An 18,245-nucleotide genomic window follows, 5' to 3' on the forward strand; every position below is an offset into this window, starting at 1 on the left:
AAAGCTCTTGTTATAGGCGGTAACATATTGGCATGAAGATTGGCTGACTAACAGGAAGCAGAGAGTTGACATAAATGGGTCTTTGTCAGGTTGGCAAAATGTAACGAGTGGTGGGCCACAGGGATCAGTGCTGGGACCTCATTGTTCACAACTTGTATAAATGACTTGGATGAAGAGATTGAAGGGATGGTTTCCAAAATTGCTGATGACACAAAGAAAGATGGGAAAGTAAGTTGTGGAGATGACATAGGAGGCGGCCGCCAGCCTCCTTGCTGCAGGTTTTCTCATGGCAGAAGCAGCTCACCATCAGCCGCCAGTAGGATCTTACGGTCCAGCCAAAGTCGATGGTGATTTACAGTCCTTGCTTATGCCACCGTGGGAGAACTCACAACAGGGATTGACATCAGCGGGATCGGAATATTGGAATTTTTTGAGGATGTGACTAAACACAATGAAGAAGGACGAGCAGTAGATGTAGTATATATGGACTTCAGCAAGGCATTTGATAAGGTGCCCCATGCAAGGCTTATTGAGAAAGTGAGGGGGCATGGGATCCAAGGGGACATTGCTTTGTGGATCCAGAACTGGCTTGCCTACAGAAGGCAAAGAGTGGTTATAGATGGGTCATATTCTGCATGGAGGTCGGTCACCAGTGGAGTGCCCCAGGGATCTGTTCTGGGGCCCTTACTCTTTGTGATTTTTATAAATGACCTGGATGAGGAAGTGGAGGGATGGGTTGGCAAGTTTGCTGATGACACAAAGGTTGGAGGTGTTGTGGATAGTGTGGAGGGATGTCAGAAGTTGCAGCGAGACATTGATAGGATGCAAGACTGGGCGGAGAAGTGGCAGATGGAGTTCAATCCAGGTAAGTGTGAGGTGGTTCATTTTGGCAGGTCAACTAGGGTGGCGGAATATAATATTAATGGTAGGACTCTTGGCAGTGTGGAAGATCAGAAGGATCTTGGGATATGAGTTCATAGGACGCTCAAAGCAGCTACGCAGGTTGAAGCTGTGGTTAAGAAGACGTATGGTGTACTGGCCTTCATCAATCGAGGAATTGCGTTTAGGAGTCGAGAGATAATGTTGCAGTTATATAGGACCCTGGTCAGACCCCACTTGGAGTACTGTGCTCAATTCTGGTCGCCTCATTACAGGAAGGATGTGGAAGCCATAGAAAGGGTGCAGAGGAGATTTACAAGGATGTTGCCTGGATTGGGGAGCATGCCTTATGAGGATAGTTTGAGTGAGCTCGGCCTTTTCTCCTTGGAGAGGCGAAGGATGAGGGGTGACCTGATAGGTGTATAAGATGTTGAGAGGTATTGATCGAGTGGATGGTCAGAGGCTTTTCCCAGGGCTGAAATGGTTGCCACAAGAGGACACGTTTAAAGTGCTGGGGAGTAGGTACAGAGGAGACGTCAGGGGTAAGTTTTTCACTCAGAGGGTGGTGGGTGCGTGGAATGGGCTGCCAGCAACGGTGGTGGTAGAGGTGGATTCGATAGGTTCTTTTAAGAGATTTTTAGATAAGTACATGGAACTTAGTAAGATAGAGGGTTATAGGTAAGCCTAGTAATCTCTAAGGTAGGGACATGTTTGGCACAACTTTGTGGGTTGAAGGGCCTGTATTGTGCTGTAATTTTTCTATGTTTCTATGTTTCTATCCCACCAGCGGGATCGGAATATCCCACCAGCGGGAAAGGCAGGAGAATTCCACCCCAGAGGACTACAAAAAGATATAGATAGGTTAAATGAGTGGGCAAAGATTGGGCAAATGGAGTATAATGTGGAAAATGTGAAATTGTCAATTTTGACAGGAAGAATAAAAAATAAGCATAGTATCTAAATGGTGAGAGGTTGCAGAGCTCTGAAGTTCAGCGGGATTTGGGAGTCCGAGTGCACAGATCACAAAAGGCTTGTATGCAGGGATAGCAAGTAATTAGGAAGGTTAATAGAATGTTATCGTTTATTGTGAAGGAAATTGAATACAAAAGTAGGAAGGTTATGCTTCAGTTGTACAGGACACTAGTGAGGCCACATTTGGAGTACTGTGCACAGTATTGGTCAGTTTACTTAAGAATGTAAATGCATTGGAAGCAGTTCAGAGAAGGTTTACCAGACTGATACCCGGAATGGGGGTGTTGTCTTCCAAAGAAAGGTTGGGCAGGCTAGGCCTGTATCCACTGGAGTTTAAAGGAGTAAATGGCAATTTGACTGAAAGATAAAAGATCCTGAAGGGTACTTGACAAAGTGGATGTGGAGAGGATGTTTTCTCTACAGACTCTCTTCTATCCACTGTGCATATTATTCCTTCAAGGAGCTCCAATAAATCAATAAACATGATTTCCCTTTCACAAAACCATGCTGACTCTTCTTGATTACTTTGGGTTTTTCTAGGTGCCCAGTTATAACCTCCTTAATGATCGATTCTAACACCTTCCCCACGACAAACATCAATCTAACTAGTCTATAGTTTCCTGTTTTCTACCTCCCTCCCTTCTCGAATAGAGAGGTTATATTTCCCACTTTCCAGTCAGATGGAACCTTCCCAGAATCTAATGAATTTTGTAAAATTAACACTAATGCACCTACCACCTCATTAACCATCTTTTTTAAGACTCTAGGATGAAGTCCATCAGGAACCCAAATACTTGTCAGCTCATAGCTCCATCAGTTTACTCAGTACCAGTTCCCGAGTAATTGTAATTTCACCAAGTTTCGCTCTCCCTTCCACCAGGCATCTTGTTTACTAGTCTAAAAAAAATTACTGCCAAGCTACCATCCCCTTGGTCAGATAATTTGGGGTGTCTTGGGTTGAATTAAATTGTGTACATCACAACTGACGCCATTACACTTAGTCTGATGGTAAAAACTGAAAATTAAAATCAAAATAGGATGACGTGCGCACAGCACACTTTCTAAGGTGCAGTGCTGGGTATAAAGTACAATGAGAGAAACATTGGCCATGCTCATCTCCTAAGTTGCCCAAAAGGCCCCATTTTGAAAATGATGATGATCACGTTGAATTTAACAGGGGTGACAGCAATGATAGTGAATTCAATGAAAATCATAATGCCAAATAAACAGGCCAAGAAAAACCCTTCTATTTCTGACAAAGTACATGATGTGCATTGTCTGACTGAAATGTGAAATAGAATCAATATGATCCACAGGTAGCCTGTAAAAAAAAAAATGCATGCTTCAAAGATGTTGGGGACAATATGAATTAAAGCACAGCACAGTTCTGCTATTTAGGATATGGTGAAAAAAACCTGTTATCTGTCCTGGAAATCATACTAAAGATCTTAATGCAACAGTTTGTTATTGGTCTGAAATTCCCAACTGACATGGCCCCTCCAAAAATAATGACTGCACCAGTCAAATTGGCTACAGAGGCTTTCTATCATGGAAGTGTCAGCATTTTTATAGCTGGGCCTTGGGCATTTTTCCTTAATTTATGATGCTAAACATAATCGGAAACAGAGGTTATACAAGGCTGAATTCTGAAATTGTGGCAAGTAGAATATCTATTTCAATGTATTATTTCTGGGTACAACCCTATTAGAATTTTGTCTCAATGATTACAGAATTATCTGGTTACGTTATGTTTGTATTTCTGTCCTGTTGGAAACTTACCAAGAAAAAATATCGAATGTATTTGCAGTGCAGTGACTTTTACAGTAGAGGGCAATAAAACACAGGCATCTATAGGAAAAGTAGCAAATACTCATGATCGAATCACTGAATCCCTACAGTGCTGAAGGGAGCCATTCAGCCAATCAGGTGTGCATCTACTGCCCCCCCCCCCCCACACCCCCAACAACCCTCCTGAAAGAGCAACCCCCCCCCCCCCCCTTACACCCTCTAACCTTGCACATTTACCATGGCCAATCCCACTAACCCACATCCTGGGACATGAAGGGGCAATCCAGCTTGGCCAATCCTCCTAACTTGCACATCTTTAATCTTTTGAAATAAACATTCAAAGAAACTTAAAAATGAAGTTCCACTTACTTGTGAATTTATTAGAATGCATGTTGGAGGGCTCACAATATGAACTGATCAACTGAAAATACAACTTTGACAATGTGTGAAATAATTTGTGAAAACATTTTTTTTTAAACTAGGAATAATGAACTCTGCGACTATTCCAACTTTTTTAAAAACTGCATTACTTTATATTTTATCTTGATCATTTCTTTACAAAATAGAACTGGTTCATAAAATCCCATTACCAACAAAAGAATCAAATTTGACTTGTAAAAGCAAAATACTGCAGATTCTGAAAATCTGAAATTAAAAATAGGGAATGGTGGGAATACTCAGCAGTTCAGGAATCATCTTTTGTGAAAGGAACAGGATTAGTGTTTCAGGTCATGACCCTTTGTCAGAACCAGGAAATGATAGAAATGTAATACATTTTGGGGTCAAGTGGTGGAGGGTGGGAAAAGAAAAACAAAAGGGAAGGTTTATGATAGGGCAGAAGATGGAAGACATTAAGTGAGTTGGCAAACTTTTGACATTGCCTTGTTTGATCATGTCCACAGAAAATAGGGACCAGTGAATGATAATTGAGTCGAAATCACAATCAATTTTTCCCTTCAAAATCTGCTGTAGTCTCATACTATCTGGTTTGCATCTATACCATTGGCCTCAACTACTCCATCTGATATCGAATTCCATATACGTGGTTTCTACTATATTTTCAATTGGATGCATTAGTGATTATCTAATATTTACAGACTCAAATTTTAGTCTTGTAATAAATAGAAACATCTTCTCCACATTCACCTTATGAAAAACTTTCATGTTGACTCTATTAGGTCACCCTTTTAATCTTTTTTCCAAAATGCTTAAACCTGTTCAATCTTTCCTATTAGGTTAACTGCTCAGTTCTGGTATCATTTTAGCAAATCCTTTTTGCATCTTCTCCAGTGCCTCTATATTCTTTTTATACTGTGGAGACCAGTATTCTATGTGTATTGTGACCACACTTCTTGCCCAGAAAGACGGCAGGAAACTCTTAGCTCACCACTAAGAGGACCATCAAATGGATGTGGATTTGTAAGGCATTAGATTCTTCCTCACATCACTCCACAGAAACGTTTTCATCACTAAATTTATCACCTGGATGTCCTAGCTAAAATCAGGAACTCACTATATGGACATCTGTAGGAGGGAACATCAATAAATAAATGGTCTACAATTGTACAACTTGTACTAGGTTAAAACTTATTTTAAAAAAAGGCATACTTCAAATAGAATGAGTCTTTATTTGTCAAAAGAATATTGATGCAAACATTGACATGATATAATTTAAACAACTTTTTCACACATCCTTCGAATGGCAATTAGCATTTGCCAGCAATCTTTGTCCACCTAATAATCTGGGTTTGCCTTCTGTGAGTTATCAATCAAATTTTTATCCAGCGTTTCGTATTGATACCAAGCTCCATCACCCCTCTCTCTCATCAGACGGCGAACCTCAAGTTGTTTCAGCCTATAATTAAAGAAAGCAAAACACAAATTAATCCAAACAGTTTAGTTCCAAAACTGTTTTAAAATGTATTTTAAAAGGTAACCAACTTCCAATCTGTTGAACAGCTTTGTTCCGATCTCCAGAATCATGCATTAACCAAGACATACGAGCAGAAAGCTTGTTCCGGGGCCTCTCCAAACATTTATCTTAATAAACTGGTAACTGATGCGCAGGCATAGTTCTGGTAAAAGGCAAAGTCGCCATTGTTCCAGATGACCATAGGCTGCTCTCCCCTGTGAGGGGGAGGGCTAACTGGTGGTGATTTAACCTGAGGATCACGAACCAGCCATCCAGCCAACTGAGCTAAACCGACTCCCCTTCTGCTACAATTCCTACCAATTACCTTAGGTTTCAAAACACCAACTTCTGACAAGTTTCTGATTTCATATTCCTAATGTAAATCTGCCTCTCGATAAGAGCACTTCTTTGCACTCAATCCTCCTTCACCAAAATTAGTGGATGGAATATGCAGATTGAGAGGCAATGAGCTACGTCAAAGAATTGACAAACATAGATGTAAATGAGGCACTTTAGCTGCGTCAGTTGCTTTAAATTCTGTAAACCATCAGCATTAATTTTTTTTTGAAAGTTACATTTGTCTCGTCTTTAAATGACCTGTTACATGAATGTGGATGCTTGGCAAACTAATACCACCAGTTTTTTTATACCTGACAATTGCAGTTGTAGTATACATTTTAAAATATTCAGCTTTAAAAGTAATCAGGGCAATGCTGTTTTCATAAATACATAAATTTGCTCTAACTTACCTCATATCTGCCTTCTCTGTTTCAATAGAAATGAGGGCCATCATTTTCTCATAACCCTTCTCAGGTGGATCATAGACATTTTTTGAAATCCACCTGGTTATGGGATGCTGCAAATAGAGAATGGTGTAACAAGACATAGAATTATTTATAAAGTGGTACCTCAACACCTTATTTGAAATATTAAGTTCAATCCTTCACCAGAATTCACAGCAGGAGGAGAAAACAATTATTCTCAATTTTCTCCATAGCTGCATCTTTGCTTCTCCTTGGTCAATCCCAACATACAAGCCTTAGTCACATTTAGAGACGGCTCAATAGCAGCACTCACACCTCTTAAGTTAGGATTCAAGACCCACTCCAGAGACTTCAGGACATAATCTGGACAAACATCAGTGCAATACTGAGGGATCTCAGTTTAATGTCCCATCTAAAAGATGGCACTTCCAACATTGCAGCACTCCCTCAACACTGCTCCATCTGGGATATTCACACACACACACAAGTCCTTGATGGGGTTTGAGCTCTTAAACCTTGACATAGGAGACAGAAGTGTGACCAAAAACATACTACAGCTTAAACCAAAACATCCCTCAGCATGACTCCCTCCATAGCTATTGTTTCTAATTGTCCAATTTTATTTTCAAATCACGGATATGCCACTCAATTGTGATTATTTATGAAAATGTTCCTCTCATTTAACTTTCTAATACCTTTTGTCCTTTCCACATCAGTGTTTTTGGCTCTCACTACCTCAAGGTCTATTTATTTGCCTTGTCTTTTGGTAATATTTTCTCAAGACCATTTTTCCCTACCCCAACAGCTTTATCAATTCTATTCTCCTTCAATAAGCTGTAAGCTGCAGAGCTATGGCCCAGGTTTAGGAAGGTGGGACTAGAACCTAGGTATCCTCGGGCTGGTATGGATGAAATGGGCCTAATGGCCTCCTTCTGTGCTGTAACCTTTCTATGGTGCTTTGGTACCAAGTCCAGCCTTCCCACACCCTCATCATACAGGTTTAAACAGTCTCCCACCACTCTAACCCCTCACATAGGTATTTTATTTTAGATGCAATTAGTCTCTTGCCCTCCATAGATGTGTCAACCAAAAGTGGGATGAAATACCTCCAAAGCCGAAGTTTAACTGCTAATTAATGTGTATCCAAAATGGTGCTGAGCTCAGTTAAGAAATATTGCAATTCATGGTTGACAGCAAGTGCATTAGCTTTCATGTATTAATAAGAAATATATTGTACCTTGTAGTACTCCCAGTGCTCTGGAACATAATCTTCAGGAATCTCTGCAAGTTCGGCCTCACCTGTGAAATGCAACACCATAGACACGTTCCTTTTAAAAAGCCATTTATTCTCTTCCCAAGAAGAATTGACCGTTGTCATGGCACTTAAGAATTTAATTTGTATTTGCTAGTGAAATAAATCTGATTTTACACAGCTATGCATTGTATGCCCTGCATTATTAAACAGTGTTATATCTTGCTGGTTCAAACCATTTATACTTTAATTGAATGTAATTTTTCAGTAGCCAACTTCAGTAAAAATAAATTCAATTTATCGAATGATCATAACTACAAACTTGAAAACTGAGTTATATCTTACACACCATGTTTCTTTATTTGTTCATGGGATTTATCATCCATCCCTAATTCTCCTCAAAGTTGGTGGTGATTCACCTTCTTGAATCACATCTTGTGTGGTTTAGGAGCATCCACAAGGAGTTCCAGGATTTTGACCTAGCAGCAGTGAAGAAGTGGCGACAGTGTGACTTCGGGAGGAACTTGAAAGTTGTAATGTTCCCATTGCTCTGCTACCCCTGTTCCTTCTATATGGTAGAAATCATGGGTTGGGAGGTGCTGTTGAAATTTTAGCAAGTTGCTGCGTGCATCTTATAGACACGTCAGCCATGAAGCATAGTGGTAAAATGTTTCAAGTGGTGGATGGGGTGCTGATGAAGCAAACTGCTTTGTCCTGGATATCCTAAGCTTTTTCAGCTTTGTTGCAGCTGCACTTATTCAGACAAGTACAGGGCACTCCATCACAGTCCCTATCTTGTGCCTAGAAATGTAGCAAAATCTTTGGACAATCAGGGGCTGAGTTACTTGCCATGGAAGACTGAGCTTTTGACCTGCTACAACAGTTCTGTGGCTGGTTTAGTGAAGTTTGTGGGGACCCCCAGGATGTTGATACTGGGAGAATGCAAACATTGAATATCAAGGGGAGGCAATTAGATTCTATCTTGTTGGAGATGGTCAATGATATAATCAAGTCTGAATGCTGTCCAGTTCTTGATGTATGTAGGTGTGGAGTGCTTCATTATGGAATGGAACTAGACACTAAGCAATCATCAGCAAATATTCCCTCCAGAAGCTCTGAAGTGGGCAAGTCATGAATGTAACAGTTGAAGATGATTAGGCCTAGAACACTGCACTGAGGAAATTCTGCAGCGAGACCCTAGAGCTGACATAATTGCCCTCTAACAGTCACAACCTTTTTTTGCGCTAGATGTGACTCCAACCAGTGGGTTGCTTTCCTCCTGATTCCCATTGACTATATTCCCAAAGTATGTAGGTACAGAAAGTGATGAGGAAAGCAAGTGAAATGTTGGTGTTTATTGAAAGGGCAACAGGATATAAAAGTAGACAGCTTTTACGGCAGCTGTAGTGGTTTGGTGAGAGCACATCCTGTGTACAGTTTTGGTCTCTTTATTTGAAAAATATATAATTGCATTGGAAACAGTTCAGAGAAGCTTCACTTAGCTCATTCCCAGGATGAAGAGTTTACCTTATAAAGAAAGGTTAAACAGGTTGTGCCTATACTCAATGGAATTTAGATGAATGAGAAGTGATCTTTTTGAAACATACAAGATCCTGGACTTGACACGTTAGATATCAGGGGGGATGTTTCCCCCTGTGGAGGAGACAAGAAGCAGACTATTAATGAGTAGGTACCACTTGAAAGCACTGTGCTACCATGTGATTACTGTTAGGAGCCACTCCCACAAATGACTCCATACCTTTATCATTTCTCATCCCTACCCAGACCGCTTCTGTATCGTGATTTCATGAAATTAGGTCATCCCTCTCTATTGTGCTAATTAACAGAATCACCCTCTACCCATTCCTACCTTCCTAAAAGTACAATATGGGAAAATGGGAGGTTGGCTATTGAGGAGGGTGAATAAAAAAAATTTACCCAAATAGTGTGAAATTGCTGAGTTCTGAGATGCAGAGGAATCTGGGTGTCATGAAATCGAAGAAAGTAATTAGTAAAGCTAATAGAATGTTATTGTTTATTGCAAGGGGAATTGAGTACAAGAGTAGGGAGGTTATGCTTCAGTTATACAGGACATTGGTGAGACCACATCTGGAATATGGTATGCAGTATTAGTCTCCTTATTTAAGGAAAGATGTAAATGTGTAGGAAAAAATTCAGAGGTTTACTCGGTTAAGTGTATTTAAACTCCTCAGCTACCAGACTAGAATTTGTATTCATGCCTCCGGAACATTGGTCCAGGACTCTGGATTATTAGTTCAGTAACCGTACTACTGTTCCATTTCAATTTGTTTTCAATGTCAATGTGCTTATTCCATGCATTTATAAATAATCTTCACCTCATTTATAATTATTATAAAATACTTACCAATAAAAATATTTGTAAAAGTGATTAATGCAGCCATTGGTAATCCAGTCAATAAAATATAGAATCTCTGCAGAAAGATAAATTGAGAATTTGTAATCAAATTTATGAATGCAACTTTCACTTGTTTAAAGCTGTATGCAATAATTTAATGTAACAGGTTAGAATAATAAATATTTCCATTACTACTAATAAGCTGCCAAATAACTACTTATGTTCAGTTGAGCTTGCAACATGGCTTACTTATGCAGTGACCTCCTCTCCAAGCAAATGAACATGCCCAGCTATTGCACCTTTTTTGAATTAAACAAAAGCATAGGGGGGAACAATAGCTCCCTGGTTCATTCGCCATAGCAACACCTCAACCAGAGCCGACAACACACTTTTCTCAAATTGTTGCTCCCTTTGAAAATTTGGTATTCTTGGGTCTGGCCTGATGAGTACAAGATGAAAAGTTTCAACAGCATGTCTCTTTTTTTTCAAACAATACTCTCAAGTTCTATACTACCAAGTGACTAAATAACATCATAACTTGCAGTGAAGTGGGACTCCTACAAGGAGCACTGTTACTGTAAAAATACAGTAAGAAGTCTAACAACACCAGGTTAAAGTCCAACAGGTTTATTTGGTAGCAAAAGCCACTAGCTTTCGGAACAGGCTGTCCCTTCGTCAGGTGGGTGGGAGTTCTTCGTCAGGTGGGTGGGAACTCCCACCCACCTGACGAAGGGATAGCCTGTTCCGAAAGCTAGTGGCTTTTGCTACCAAATAAATCTGTTGGACTTTAACCTGGTGTTGTTAGACTTCTTACTGTGTTTACCCCAGTCCAACGCCGGCATCTTCACATTGTAAAAATAGACAGGATAAGTACCAAGACACCTATATAGTTTGCCTCAATCACCAGATATTATATCACAAGTCATTAACACAAACAACTTGCACTTTATATAGAGTCTTTAATGTAACAAAACATTACGAGACACTTCACAGAAGAATTATCAAACAAAATTTGACACCAGGCCCACAAAGAAAGAATTAGGTGTCCAAAAATTTGATCATAGTAAGTTAAAAGGAATGTCTCAAAAAGAGTGTTAGAAAAGTGGGGCAGGTTAAGAGGAGAATTCCAGAACTCAGGACCAACATAAGGCAACGGAAATTTACAAGGCCAGAAATGGAGTAGACAGATCTTGGTGGGTTCCACAACACTAATTTCATTAGTATTTGCATAATTCAGAATTCCAATCCATGAAGTAAAGAAATTATTAAAAATATGAATGTTTGTTGTACCAAGGAACGGAATGCAAATCATGTGAATTTAATACACTTAAGCTTAGATCTTTACATGGAAAGTCTTAAAAGAAGTCTGTGGGAGACTAAGACCTCACTTTTTTTTATATACTTGATGCTACTTCAGTTAATCTGTGACCCCAGAACAAAAGAAGCCCCATTGCAGTTTCAGAAAAAGCCCTTCCAACCTTCTTCTCAACTCACAATGACTGAGACATTTAGCAGTCTTTGAGACCCAGTTGAATTTCAGACAATGGATACATATTTGTGTTGAAGACCTGATGGAGAGGTGGGGATCATATGGTATAGGCCTCTGGCTTGTTGAACAAATAATATTGTCTTGCTGAGCTGAAGAGCTCAGTCTGCTCTTTAATATCTGACAAGTGGCCACAGAAAAGAGTTCTGCCCAAGTTGAATACCTGGCCTCATCTACACTGCTTCTGTTGAAAGTTCTGTGCCATCACATTCAAGACTGATTCAACTTTGCGTGCCTAAGTCACCTTGTGAAGTCAATGTCACTGGAAAAGTAAATTATATAACATCAGTTTTCAGCCCGCCGATCTCCATGAAGGAATACCTCATTGGACTTTGATTCTGGACTCTGGAACTCACGTGAACCAATATTCATTTTCACTCTAATCTCTGTACTGTAAAAACTTCTTCTCTCTATCCCTCTTTGTACTATGAGTGTGGAGGTGATGTTGTGACTGTCCTTTCCTGTTCGGAATGCGTACAAATAAACTAACCCTTTTCAGTTCATCATGTGCAATTATTAATGGAAAACCACATCACACAAAAACACAGGGTTTGGGAAATACGCCACTGTTTGTATAGAGGGAAACAAGTTGAAACACCTTTCTGTTTAGGGACAGCTGGTGAAAGGAGAAATTAGTGCTGTTTAAATTAACCCCCTTCCTGTCCGTAACAAGTCCATAATGCTTTTTTGATAAATGTTTCAAAAGCTTTATAGCAAAGACAAAAAGATCTTCAAGATGTTCTAATTTATACAAGAATACTTGAACCTATAGTATTTTTGCAGCAATCCAATTATTTTTGTACCCATAGAAAGTAGATTGATAGACAATTAACATTTAGAATTTTTTTAATCAAGCTTGATTGTTATCCCATGGCTCCATAACCAAATTATATACTTCAACATATTCAATATCAGACAGAATAGCTTTTCCATGCTTATGGAACAATTGACACTAATTTCAGGTGCAACTTTGATACGTACCAAGAGACGCAGAAAGCGACGGTCATAATATTGACTGGACTTGATTACAAACATCTGTTTTCCGTGACTGCCATGACGAACTGCAACTAGAATATAACAGAAGCAACACAGTTTCAAGCAATAGAAAAATAATAAATGCACCTTTGATACAGCGTTAGTTTTCACCTGTACACTGATGACTCTACAGCTCTACTTCCACCTCTTGACTCCTCCACTGTTGCTAAATAATCAAACTGCTTACCTGATATCCAGTACTGGATGAAGAGAAATTTTCTCCAATTAAATATTGGGAAGAATAAAGCCTTCCCACTCCAAACACCATTCCCTGGCTATTGACTCCATCTCTCTCCCTGGCAATAGTCTGAGATTAAGCCGGTCTGCTCACACCTTGGTGTGCATTTGATTCCCAGATGAGCTTCTCACATTCATGCTATCACTTAATCACTTGTTCACACTTCCATAACATCGCCTACCTATGCCCTGTCTTAGCTCATCTGCTACTGAAACTCTCATTCATGCTTTTGTTACTTCTAGACCCAATTATACCAATGCATCCTGGTTGGTCTCCATTCTATCCTCCATAAACTTGAGGTTATTCAAAATTCTGCCGTCTGTGTTAACTTGCAGGAGGTCCCATTCCCCCATCTCCCCTGTCCTGTTTGTCCTACGTTGGTTCCTAGTCAGTGAACATCTCTAATTTAAAATTTTTAATCTTTGTTTTCAAATCTCTCCATGATCTCTTCCTTTCAAATCTCTGTAATCTAATCCAGCCCCACAACCCTTTTGAGATTTCTGCACTTCTCGAATTCTGGCTTCTTAAGAACCCAAAATTTTAATCCTGGAAAACTTGTAGGAGTTCCTCAGGGTATTGTCCTAGGCCCAGTGATATTCAGCTGCTTCATTATTGACCTTCCCTCCATCATAGGATCAGAGTTGGGAGATGTTGACTGCACAATGTCCAGCACCATTTCAACTCCTCAGATACTGAAGCAATCGGTGTGCATATGCAGCAAGATCTGGACCATACTCAGGTTTAGGCCGATAGGTGGCAGGTAACATTTCCAACACACAAGCGCCAGGCAATGTCCATCTTCAAAAGGACAGAATCTAACCATCTCCCCTTGACATTCAATGGCATTACCATCACTGAATCCCCAACTATCAACATTCTGAGGGTTATCATTGACCAGAAACTGAACTAGACCCACCATATACATAGTGTGGCTACAGGAGGTCAGAGGTTGGGAATTTAGAAGAGAGTGACTGACCCCCTGACTCCCCAAAGCCTGTCTATCATCTATAAGACACAAGCCAAAAGTGTGACGGAATATTCTAAGATGCTCTTTGAGAGTCGGTATAGACTCAATGGGCCGGACGGCCTCCCATTGTACAGTAGGGATTTTATGGTTCTATGCTAATTTACACTCAATTTTCCACTGTTAACCTATCATAATTATGCATATTTTCAATTTATATGCTGTACTGAGTGTAAACTGGTGAGGAATAAAAACAACCCACAGGGCCACATCAGGCAAACTGGATTTTGAACCAGCATAAAAGAATGTAGAAAACACAAACATGTTGTTTTGGACATAACTCATGTTTGAAATTCTCCAATCTATGTTGGTTGGGCCAATTCCGCCAAGATACTTCTAACATAAGCAAACAGAAACTCAATATTTTACATAACATGCATATAGTTCACTTGCTGTTAAACGCCATCCTCTGAGCTGTACTACATAGCAAACTTTATTCCTTACACTGACACATTGGTAATTACTGTTTTCATGCAATACTTAAAATACTTCTGCTAAATTCCTGAACTATATTAAACATGGGTTAAGCATTCACACACGAGTAACGCCAAACAAATTTCTACCCAATAGTTGTATTTTTCCTTTCAAGTGGCCCAGCAGGAACTATATAGCTGATAATCTCGTGGCAATTTTTCACAATTAATTTTAAACAGATGTGATTTAAAGTTTTCCATTAACTTTTTTCATTTTGCTTTTTTCCCACTTTTTTTCCCCATCTTAAATAGGCTTAAATTTTTTGCTATTCCAGGGTTTTTGTTCAATGCTCTCCCAGTAAATGAATCAGATTTCTGATACAAGTCTGCAGAGCTATTTCATATAAACCAGTCACCATTTCCAGAACTCTCATTTTACAGGCATGTAAATCCCAGTATTTTAATATGTTGAATACAAAGGCAGATTTCTTCCAGGCCTTTCTTCTCCTAAACCAATTTCCCTTTCCTCTCCTCTCCAAAGTCCTTGAATATGTTGTTGCTTCCAAAATCCATGTCCATTTTTCCCAACGACCAGGTTTCCACCACATCCACAGTAGGGGCAGAACAGTAGCACAGTGGTTAGTACTGCTGCTTCACAACGCCAAGGACCCAGGTTCGATTCCCAGCTTGGGTCACTGGCTGTGTGGAGTTTGTACGTTCTCCCTGTCTGCATGGGTTTCCTTTGGATGCTCCAGCTTCCTCCCACAATCCAAAGATGTGCAGTTTCAGTGAATTGGCCATGCTAAATTCTCCCTCAGTGTACCTGAACAGGCGCCGGAGTGCAGCGACTAGGGGATTTTCACAGTGACTTCACTGCAGTGTGAATGTAAGCCTACCTGTGAATAATAAATAAACTTTTCTTTACCAAACTGTCTTTTATTAAAGTCACAAATTATATCCTATGTGACGGGGTTAAAAGTAAGCTATCCCTCTCTGTCATTCTTGATCTGTCCGTTGCCTTTGATGTAATTGATCACACCATCCTCTTCCAACACCTCTCCACCAGAAACCAGCTAGGTGGGACTATTATAGCCCATTTCCATTCTTATCTATCTAATCATATCCAGAGATTGACCTCTTCCCACTCGTAAGAACTAGGAAGAGGAGTGGGTAATTTAGCACCTCGAGTTTGGTCTGCCATTTAACACAATCTTGGCTGATCTCATCTCGGCCTCAACCCTACTTTCTGTCCCATTCACCATAGCCCTTAAAACCCTCACTAACTAAAAATCTGCCCATCTCTTCCTTAAATTTACTCAAAGTCCTGGCATCCACCATCTGAATTCCACAGACTCATGACCCTTTGAGAGAAGTAATTTCTCATCTGTTTTAAATTTGCCACCCTTATCCTAAAATTATGACCTCTTGTTCTAGATTGCCCTGCAACAGGAGACATCCCCTCCATGTCTACTTTGTCAATTTCCCTCATCACCTTGTACACCTCAATTAGATCTCTCATTCTTATAAACGCCACGGAGTATAGACCTGAAATGCCCAATTTCTCTTCCAAGACAGATCCCTCATCTCTGAAATCAATCTAGTGAACCTCCTCTGAACCACCTCCAATGCAACTGCATGCCTCTTCAATCAAGCAAGGGGACCAAACTGTGCACAATATTCAAAGTGCGGTCTCACTAATGCTTTGTACAGTAGCAGCAACACTTCACTACTTTTATATTCTATTCCTTTAGCTACAAATGCCAAGATTCCATTTGCCTTTCTTATTACCTGCTGTACCTGCAAAGAAGCTTTTTGCAATTCATGCACAAGGTCACTCAGATCCCTCTGCTCCAAAGTTTCTCTCAATTTAGATAAGAATTTGCCTTTATTTTTCCTACCAAAATGGATAACCTCACACTTATCCATGTTAAACGCCATCTGCTAAATTTTGCCCCATTCACATAACCTATCCACTCACTATCGCAACCGCAACTTACTCTCCCACCTTTTCTATTTTTAAAATCTTGCACATTCACCTCTGGTCTCCTCCAAGAATCTATCATTGGCCAGCTCTTATTTCTCATCTACATACTGCCCCTCAGTGACATCATTCAAAAGTAATGTCAGTTTCCACATGTTTGCTCTCTTGACACCTCCACGATCTTTCTCAGACTGTAAGTCCAATGGGCAGCACGGGGCACTGTGGTTAACACTGCTGTCTCACAATGCCAGGGACCCAGGTTCAATTCTGGCCTCGGGTCACTGTGTGTGGAGTTCGCACATTTCCCCGTGTCTCCCCGGTTTTCTCCCACAGTCCAAAGATGTGCACGTTAGGTTGACTGGCCATGGTAAATTGACTCTTAGTGTCAAGGGGATTAGCAAGGTAAATACGTGGGATTACAGGGATAGGGCCTGGGTGGGATTGTTATCGGTGCAGGCCCAATGGGCCAAACGGCCTCCTCCTGCACTGTAGAGATTCTACAATTCTATGATTTAGAATCCTTACAGTGCAGGGGGCCATTCGGCCCATCAAGTCTGAACTCACTCTGCGAAAGAACATGTTACCCAAGCCCACCCCTCCACCCTATCCCCATAATCCTCCCATCTTGCACATCTTTGGACACTCAGGGGCAATTTAGCATGACTAATCTACTTAACCTGCACATCGTTGGACTGTGGGAGGAAACTCACACAGACACGGGGAAGATATGCAAACTCCACACAGTCGCCCAATGCCAGAATCTAACCCAGGTCCCTGGTGCTGTGAGGCAGCAGTGTTCACCACTGTGCCACTGACCATTGGGAAATCTTTCATTCCTAACCACAGACTCCATCCTTCTGCACTGTCTTGAGGTTGAACCAGACTGTTTGTAGCCTTAGTGTGACCCTGAGATATACTTCCAACCACATACTGGTGCCATCATTAAAACTGTCTAATACATTTCTGTTACATCACCAGACTCCTGCCCTGCCTCCGAAACCCTCATCCAAACTACTATTACAAAACACACTAGCCAGCCTCCCACATCCTACCCTCTCTGGATTTGAGGTAATTTCAATGCCTACCACCTATGCGTTAACTCACTCCAAGTCTTGTTCGCCCATCACTCTTGCATTTGCTGACTTAGTCCCCAATTAAGCAGCAACTCAATTTCAAATCAATCCATGGCATCTAACTCTGCAATTTCTTTCATCCCCATAATTTTCTGAGACCTGTGCTCCCCTGATTCCAGTCTAACTCCATTTCGAGCATCCCAAATTCTAATCATTCCACCATTTAAGGCAATGCCTTCAGCTTCCTAGGTCCTAAGCTCTGAAATATCCTAATTAAATCTTTCCACTTCCCTCCTTTAAAACACTCATTTAAAAGCTGACCCTCTTTGACCGAGCCTTGGGTCACCTGCCCCAATACAATATCACCTGATATTGTATCAGTGTCAAATTATACATAGAACCAGCACAGGAACAGACCCTTCGGGCCCACGATGTTGTGCCGAACATAACGCCTTATAACTCTCCTGTGAAGCAATTTATGACACAAAGCCGCCATGTAAAGAGAGGTTGTTGTTGTAGCAGCTTTGTTGCTCGCACTTTGACAAGGTCAATCGGTTCCCCCGGAGCAGTCAGGCAAACTGAACAAAGGGTGAGTCGGTAAAAGGGTAGCCCATACCTTTAGCAGCTGGTGGCAGGGCCCGGAGCAGGTGGTTTCCAGCCAGCTGCTGGAGTTTGTGAACAGGGCGCCGGGCCACCAGAGAAGCAGCGGCCCGCAGCACACTCAGCACCGCCATCTTTGTTACTCCCAGGTCATCGGGACGGTCACAGCGGGGCGGAAAACAGCCGGCGCCATCTTTGATGCGGGCAGGAGGATCAGCCACCACAAGCCGTTTAGTAAATACTCAGGAAACCTCGAGATCCGTATCCTTCCTCACTTTGTGAAAGGGTGAACGAAGTGAGTTGAGCGCGGACAAAAAAAAAGAGCATTTTCTGTTTTTTAAATTTAAGATTATCGCAGTATTTTATTTCGATATTTGACACATAGACCGGG

At 40.8% G+C, this 18,245-nt stretch overlaps 1 protein-coding gene across 1 annotated transcript; it reads right to left on the reverse strand.

Annotated features, from left to right (window-relative positions):
* Positions 1-5,247: 5,247 nt before the first annotated feature.
* Positions 5,248-18,047, reverse strand: ndufb5 (NADH:ubiquinone oxidoreductase subunit B5). Its single transcript, XM_078207983.1, is given in 7 exon segments — positions 5,248-5,494; positions 6,301-6,407; positions 7,553-7,614; positions 9,954-10,020; positions 12,472-12,557; positions 17,871-18,021; positions 18,024-18,047. Coding segments are annotated over 7 exon segments (618 nt in total). The 3' UTR covers positions 5,248-5,373.
* Positions 18,048-18,245: the final 198 nt, after the last annotated feature.

The sequence above is a fragment of the Mustelus asterias genome, chromosome 3 (assembly GCF_964213995.1).
Source record: "Mustelus asterias chromosome 3, sMusAst1.hap1.1, whole genome shotgun sequence".
Classification (NCBI taxonomy): Eukaryota; Metazoa; Chordata; class Chondrichthyes; order Carcharhiniformes; family Triakidae; genus Mustelus; species Mustelus asterias.